The sequence below is a fragment of the Phyllobates terribilis genome, unplaced genomic scaffold (genome assembly GCF_046119375.1).
Source record: "Phyllobates terribilis strain yellow unplaced genomic scaffold, ASM4611937v1 Scaffold_3__8_contigs__length_932513732, whole genome shotgun sequence".
Lineage (NCBI taxonomy): Eukaryota > Metazoa > Chordata > Amphibia > Anura > Dendrobatidae > Phyllobates > Phyllobates terribilis.
Genome location: NW_027362763.1, coordinates 100,845,748 through 100,854,500, shown reverse-complemented (window position 1 = coordinate 100,854,500; position 8,753 = coordinate 100,845,748). Strand labels below are relative to the sequence as shown.

The 8,753-nt window shown below is 36.7% G+C and overlaps 1 protein-coding gene across 1 annotated transcript; it reads right to left on the bottom strand.

Annotated features, from left to right (window-relative positions):
* Window positions 1-753: 753 nt before the first annotated feature.
* On the bottom strand, window positions 754-7,439 carry LOC141258465 (serine/threonine-protein kinase SBK1-like). The gene is made up of 4 exons (XM_073673461.1): window positions 7,425-7,439; window positions 3,121-3,205; window positions 1,666-1,868; window positions 754-1,302 (listed from the first exon to the last, which is right to left on the bottom strand). The coding sequence occupies exons 1-4, from the start codon at window positions 7,437-7,439 to the stop codon at window positions 754-756; spliced, it is 852 nt and encodes a 283-aa protein (XP_073529562.1).
* Between the last annotated feature and the right edge of the window lie 1,314 nt (window positions 7,440-8,753).

Sequence of the window (8,753 nt, the reverse complement as noted above, 5' to 3'; positions counted from 1 at the left end):
ACTATAAAATAACTAAACATATTCGGTTCCACCATCCCACACAAATCCACTGGGCGCTGTAAGTATGGAAGGGAAGACAGTAGAGAATGAAGATTAAATTCTAACTCTAGAAAATTCTTCAATATCTTGATTGATTATTTATAGAGACTATTTTGGGGAATAAAAGATAGTGTATAGAATGAGAGAGTGGAAGGCAGATAGTGATTGATACAATTCTTCCCAACATGGAAAGTTTCTTTTTTTTTCCTCATTTACGCTTTTCTTCTACCTTTTTCTTTTTATTTTATTATTATTTTTTTACCAGTGACCATATATTTAACCTAATAATGTCCTCAACACAGGGTGAAACATTGATCCCCAGATATTTTTAACAAAATTTCTCAGCCACAACTTGCCACTGTTAAAGGTTACTAAAGGTTTTTGCAATATTGCAAAAAATATGGGAAAAAAAACCCCAAGCTTGTAGGTTAGATATACAGTATTGTGGAAACATTTAGGCAGGTGTGAAAAAAATTCGGCAAAGTAAGAGGTTTCCAAAAACAGAAGTTTTAATCATTTATTATTTATAAATTAATAAAATACAAACTGAATAAACAAAACAAATCTAAATTGCATCAATATTTGGTGACCGCCCTTTGACTTCATCAGTTCTTCTAGGTACGAATACCTGCACACAGTTATTGAAGGAACTTTTATGGGAGGTTTTTCCAAATATCTTGAATTGACCACCTCTTCCTCAACTGCCAAGTTTATTTAATACTCAAAGACCTTTATTTTCCAGGGAAAATTAAGGTAATTGAAGATAGAGAGAACTGACTGACGAGAAAAGGGACATTGAGCAAAGAGATTGTCAAACATGTATATGGCTTCTCTCGACAACATCTGCCAACAAAAAGGGGGAGAAGTGAAGTCTGCACTTTGTCTCCAGTTGATGTAGACTTGATACATGGTGTCAGATTCTGTTGCTTCAATCCATGGGAAGAATCCAGTCAAAACAACAAAGAGAAGAACCCCAAAAGCCCAGATATCTATAGTAGGGCTCAAGATCAAATATTCTCCTCCTTTCAAATCACACAGCTCTGGAGACATGTACGGTATTATGTGGGACATGGACGACACATAGTTTCCCATAGGTTGTGTCAAACCAAAATCACTCAATTTGATTTGGTAGCAGTCTTTGTCCATGAGCAACACGTTGTCCGGCTTCAGGTCCCTGTGAACCAACCCTCTACCATGCATATAGTCCAGAGCTGAGGATATCTGTTTGGCACACCTCTTCACTGCGTCCTCAGGAATTCCAACCTGCAGAAAACAGATCAGTTTTATGAGATTTAGTTTTATTTGTGTAGTTCTTTATCCAAAGCAAAAATACTAAACATTGAAGATGTTGCTGTTGTTGGGACAGTGGATGGTATAGTGGATAAAACTGCTGCTGTGATGGTCATGAGGCTTCAAACAGTGCATTGTTATGGAACCCGCCTCCACCTATGGAAATGTTTGATGTATTCCCAAAGACCCCCATAGGTAATAGTTAGCTAACTGGCTACTATATACAGGGGTATCTAGCTTTTCCTCTGACTGTTGATGTGTATCTCCTGTTTCTGGTGTTTCAGAAATTAAATATTTGTACATTGTAGGAGAACATATGAAGCCGGCCTTACTTACCTCACTTTGTATGATATGATGCAAGGTGCCTGCCATTGCCAACTCCTGAGTAAGTGCATAGTGGTCCATTGTGCCAATAAAGATGGGATATGTCTTAATAATATGAGGGTGGTCAGAGAGACTGATTGACAAAGACAGCTCCTTCAGAAAGGTTTTCAGAAGAGTTCTGTCCTTCTTCAGGAGTTTCACAGCCACTGGTTCTCCTATAAAAAGAAACAAAACAAAAGAATGTTTATAAAAACCTCCAAGATCTCACATAGAAACTTTATATTCAAGCACATAATTATCACCACTGGCATGGGATGTGTGCTGGTGGATATCAGTCCCTAATCCTCAATCTCATATCTATGAGGAGGCCTGTCTTTGCTAAATTTGGGGGCAGCTTGGATTTAAAACAGTTAGATACCAAATTTATTTATTTATTTTACTAACTGATATTACCATAGTAAAATTGTTAGTGGTTTTGCGGCCATTTATCTCCAATGAGAAAAAAGTTATTTGAGATTGAACTTTAACTGCTTCATTCTTTTGTCTCCTGATATCTTCTGTCAGACAGATAATCCATGGTTTTTACAAAGACAGAGAACCCTGAGTTAGAGGTATCATAAAATCTATAGTTTACTTAATGCTATTAAAAATATTGCATATTCAATTACATACATGTAACAAATGTGAAGTGATATAATTTAGAAACCCAGTAAAAAGGCTGAAGATAAAGACCACTGAGCACCTATAAGCAAAGGTATTGCATCCACCCAAAAGTAAGAAAGGGTCTAGGCTGAAGGTCTGCTGGAGCACCGTATAATGGGTATATGCAATATTTTTAATAGCATTAAATAAACTATTTGTTTTATGATATCGCTAACTCAGTGTTCTCAGCTTTTGGAAATGCTTATATTGAGTTTTTTGGTCATGATATAGGGCACAAGCTCTTTGATGTAAAACTAGGGATGATATTCTGAAACCCCTATTATTAAGATAATCAATGGTGCAATTTATAGATATTTTTAGATGGACATTTTTATGACCTAACAGAGTAAAGTTGGCCAAACACATGGATATTTGTCTGCAGACCATTGGCAGATCCAGCTGAATATGGTGAAAATGAAGATAAACAGCTATTGACCCAACGCTTATTTGAACAAAACTTCTTTTTCCCAACCTTCATTTTCATATGATCCTTTGATAACCCAACATGTCTGGAAAGAGTTAGGCGCCCCTCATACACATAAGATAGTGATCAAGACCCACCAAATTTGGCAGGCTTGGATGACTTTACACCTATGTGTATGAGTTGACATTACTAAAATAATCTCGATTTTCCAATGGCTTACAGATGAATATCTCATCTCTATGGCCGACTAAAATCATTTTCACATTTTGTTACATAATTTACCACTTTTATTTAATCAATTTAGGTAAATGACCATCTTTGTTTTTGCCTTCTTCACATACCTGTCAATTTGTTCTGTGCCTGTAGAACTTTTCCATATGATCCTTGGCCCAGTTTCTTGATTACGTTGTAGCATTCTGAAATCTCCTGAATCCAAAAGATCTGGGAGGCGGCCATTGCTGCTTGGAAGTTGTTGATTCTTGAGCTAAACAACAAACTGTGTATGACTCTAGAAGAAAATATAAGGAATATGATTAATGAAACATCTTGTAGTGATCATATTCATGGGTTCTGTGGGCATTTATCATAATTAAGCTCAATCATAATTTAGAAACCCATCCTAAACAAAGATGTGCCAGTACGATATAGGATAGCTGACAACCCTTGTAAAAGGTATCTTGGTGGGCACATTGGTTGTAATCAACCTTTCCATGAAGACATTGTAATCAGATAGACAAAATTATGATAATTCTAAACGGTTCTACAATAATACAGAAGTGTTTGTATCTAGAGATTATTTTTAGATTTTTTGTCATTAAAACACACATGAAAATTAGACTCTCTGCCTGGTGAAATGTGACTAGAAAGAGAAATGATTGTTTAATGGTCATATGGCAAGAAGACCCAAACAAATAATAAATAACCCCAGTGGATATACTATTGAAGAGTAGTCTTACCTGGGTTGGGATTCTGTTGATGTTGATGATTAGCTGGGTTCTGCTCCAAAAAATGTTGAGTGTCGCTTTCTTATGGCTTGGTCTGAGAGGTCCTATCTTCACAAAGATGTTCTCAGGAATAATTCAACAAGACCCATGAAGTTCTAAGCTTTACAGGGAAGTAGCTACCTGACATTGAGGTCAATCCTTCTCCTTAGCCAATTGGATGTCAAAAACCTCCTTTGAATTACAGATTAAAGTGACTCCTAGATGTTGGACGTTCATGAAAACCTAATTGTTATTTAATAGACTATGTGGTGCCACAATGGTATCTGGGAGGCGCCCACCTTAGTATTGTTAGTATTTCTAGTAAATTGCTAATGTAATCAGTTGTGAATTTATTCTACCCCCTATGGTCACATCTCACCTTCCCGACTTCCTGCTGCTTTCACCAAAAGAGAAACTGGACCCATGTTTTTATATAAATATACATTTGTCATGCACGGTTCTTTTATCCAGTGTTTATGGCCAGAAACTGATTTAACATAACTTGTAGAATAGTCTTGTCCCCACTGACATTATAATTAAATGGAAATAACAGAATTGTCTATATGTTCTATAGTAAAGCTGTTAATAGAACTAAGGGTAAAGGCCCCATACATATTAGATGAAAATGGTGCAATAAACCATTGTTCAGTGATTGGCTGATATATTCTGTGATGTGTTTGGGGTACATTTTTTTTCTGGCATTAGATCTGATCATCTGCCGAGAAAATCCAACTCGCGGGACAGTGTTTTGGAGGATTAAAAATGTTCATTCTTTTCCACTGCACAGATTACGGTCACTCATTATCGTTGAGATTAAACATTTCATTCTGCATATATCTGAATCAGAGTTACTGAAGTTCTCATGTACCTCGTAATTGACAGATTTTTAAGAATTTTTTGCTCCTAATTTGAAAAAATCTACAGTAAAGTTATCAAATCAAATCTGCTCTGAATTGTTTAGCTATGTAGGAGGCAAAGAAATTATTCACTTTAAATAAAAAAAATTTTTTCAGATTTGATTTGAGATTATTTCTTCCTCTTTTATACTAATTAATATCTGCCAGAATTTATCTAAAAATCCAAACTCCATGGCAGATTTCACTTTGAATATTTAGGGAGCATCTGGGTGAGATTTGTAAAATGTCAGCACCTTGTCTGCTACAATAATACATTACCTGCGCAAACTCAAACTATTTCCAGGAAATCCTATTTTGCATTTTCTGATTTTATTCTCAATAAAAAAATGCATGTTTTTCACTGAAGCGCTCAATCTGACTTTTACAATTTTTTTTTTTCTTTTGCAAAAAAATCTAAACACAGCGCTTGTATGGTGTTCATGTGCTATCCATTCTTTTAGGTTATTTTTTTATGGACCCTTACTCTTGAAAAAGTGAGTTTTTATCTGCAACACAGATCAAAAATGGAGATGTCACAAATTAGTTTTCTGTGCTGTTTTTCCACAAAAAATGGTATGTGAAGAGCACCATAGCCTGTAATGGGCACCTGGGCATCAATCCCATGTCTGATTTTCATGGATAGATCAAATGTGAGCTGGACCAGCAGTCTTCTCTGCCGACCACCTGACTAAGCTTCATCTTACATGAATCTGCTCTTGATGAAAAAGAGTCTGGCCAATATTAATATGGTCATTATCATGGAGTTATTGCCTTATTAATAACTAATTTCTCGTATCAATCTCAGATTGTTTGGCTGACCTTTATCTAATGTGTATGGGGGCATCACAGTATTTGACCTTGTCTCTATTACAGATGTGCTAACAATTAGGAGCAGTCTCTTACCAATAATCTCCATACCAGAGGACTTTCCCACAGAACAGATCACCTGTGGAGACCACCATACATCTACAGCTTCTAGAATTACATGTGGATGTTCTCAGAGAGGCTTCACTTGTAGCCATTAGCATCACATTAGCCCATCGTTGCCGCTCCTATGTGGTCAATGGTTTTTGTGCAGCTCATTAGTACAATCATGTGTTTCCCATAGCCTCAGGTGTCTCCTTCTCCCTGGAAGCCAAGCGTCCATCATGTACATTTATATCATTAATTGTTTTTTACTTTTTTTTTGTTAAATAAAAATTAATAGAAATAAATTAAAATTTAATAAAATAAGCAACTTGTGCTGGAGACGTTGGGGGAAAAGGGGTGATATCAATGGGATAGTTAAAAAACCAAGGTAATGGTAATAATAATTAGAACGGTACAGTAGTGAATAAAAACAAAGAATTTTATTGGTTCAGTTAAAACAATTATTAGAGATAAAAGATGGTGTGCGGATAAGATCAGGGGATTTACAAGATGAAAATCATTGTAGGCAGGGAGTAAATGATTTCCTTGTAGCTTTTGATTTAGTATATAGAATGGTTCTCAGTTTTCCAATGGGTATAACATGACTTAGAATGTGGTCATCCCCTGGAAGAGAAAAAAGGAGAGAAAAAAATAAAAGATAAGAACCTCAGATGCACTAGTGATTGCCTGTGGAACTGTGGATGGAAAAACAGTTACCTTCCTAGGGACGGGGGAGGGGTGTTATAGAGGATCCAGGTAGGATACCTTCTCTGTGGACTGAAGGAAAAATAGACAGGTGAGGTAAAAAGTGGTTAAGACAATAGAGAAAATGTTAGGATATGGATATATACCTGTAAGTTACTTCTGAGTGGGAGTCAACGCAGCCATTGTGGGTGGTACGTAGATGGGCTCTTGGAGGCTGAGAATAAGATGGCACAGTGTGACAGATCTGTGGAGATCTCAGCAGTAAGTTCTCCATTATGATATTACATAACTCACTACTTACAGAAATTAAAGGAATCAAAATTTGAAAAACAACCGACAAGATGACGCTGGATAAGAGTTTGTCCACGGTATAAATTACATTTACAAATACTTTAAACGCTTTTAAATTTTAACTCCGCAGACTTTACCCACAATGATCTAAAAATTATTTCAGAGAAAACTATTTTAACACTGGGGAAACAACCTCCTGACATCCAGCAAACTTCTCTTCATCAGGAAGGGCAAATCTAATGTTCCCCATTTTCCCAATATTGTTTCCTCCATGATGTATGATGAAGACCTCTGGGTCCAGGAACCTATCGCTCATCATGAAGCTTTGGTCAGACTATCCCATCATTGACCTCTGAGCCAGCAGACCCTTACTCCATTGTCAGATTTTTTTGTTTCAGAATTTTGTGAACAAAAGATGTCTGAGATTTCCAAATCATCGCATTCTTGTTACACATCGTCCCAACTGTTTTGGAATTGGGGTTGCACATCATTTACATTTCTTACCCCACATACGGGACAACTTATTTAGATTAAAACTTGTTTTACGTGTGGTGAGAAAGAGGCCGACAACACACACGTGCTGTGGAGCTGTCCGCGGGTCTGGAGTTATTGGGAACAAATGTTTGTGATGATAGAAAATACGGTATATATACTGTAATATAAGATTGAGACAGAAGTGACGTTACTCTAATATGGAAGAAAATAATTATGTTTCTCTTTTAAAAATCCATTTTTTGCATAATTACTAAGGGTCTGTGCACACGACCAGGATTAGCTCAGTGTTTGCTCAGGCTTTTACGCAGGTGAAATCTGCAATGAAGTCTGCACCTGAGGTCACTGTCAGGTCACCTGCGTTTTTACTTGCGTTTTTTCCATAATTGTTTTTAATGTGTTTTTTATGCATTCTCTTTTTGTATGTTCATTTTAAATGAAGCCAGCTAAAAGTTGGTTTCTGGAAAGGAAAAATAATAATAATAATAATTTCCTATTTGCAGACATCTTGCTTCAATGGCTTCCAGGATACTGGCAATACAACCAAAGAGCATTCTACTCCGCTTGCTAATTCTCATTCTAAGAATTATTATGCTATAAGAAGTAAGTTATTCTATTAGTATGAACATATAATATATAATATATATATATATATACAGTCATATGAAAAAGTTTGGGCACCCCTATTAATCTTAAGCTTAATGTTTTATAAAAATTGGTGTTTTTGCAACAGCTATTTCAGTTTGATATATGTAATAACTGTTGGACACAGTAATGTTTCTGCCTTGAAATGAGGTTTATTGTGCTAACAGAAAATGTGCAATCTGCATTCAAACAAAATTTGACCGGTGCATAAGTATGGGCACCCTTATCATTTTCTTGTTTTAAATACTCCTGCCTACTTTTTACTGACTTACTAAAGCACTTTTTTTGGTTTTGTAACCTCATTGAGCTTTGAACTTTATAGCCAGGTGTATGCAATCATGAGAAAAGCTACTTAAAGTGGCCACTTGCAAGTTGTTCTCCTGTTGAATCTCCTCTGAAGAGTGGCATCATGGGCTCCTCAAAACAACTGTCAAATGATCTGAAAACAAAGATTATTCAACATAGTTGTTCAGGGGAAGGATACAAAAAGCTGTCTCAGAGATTTAACCTGTCAGTTTCCACTGTGAGGAACATAGTAAGGAAATGGAAGAACATAGGGACAGTTCTTGTTAAGGCCAGAAGTGTCAGGACAAGAAAAACATCAGAAAGGCAGAGAAGAAGAATGGTGAGATCAGTCAAGGACAATCCTCAGACCACCTCCAGAGAGCTGCAGCATCAACTTGCTGCAGATGGTGTCACTGTGCATCGGTCAACTATACAACGCACTTTGCACAAGGAGAAGCTGTATGGGAGAGTGATGCGAAAGAAGCCGTTTCTGCAAGTACGCACAAACAGAGTCGGCTGAGGTATGCAAAAGCACATTTGAAGAAGCCTATTTCTTTTTGGAAGAAGGTCCTGTGGACTGATGAAACCAAGATTGAGTTGTTTGGTCATACAAAAAGGCGTTATGCATGGTGGCAAAAAAACACAGCATTCCAAGAAAAACACTTGCTACCCACAGTAAAATTTGGTGGAGGTTCCATCATGCTTTGGGGCTGTGTGGTCAATGCCGGCACTGGGAATCTTGTTAAAGTTGAGGGACGCATGGATTCC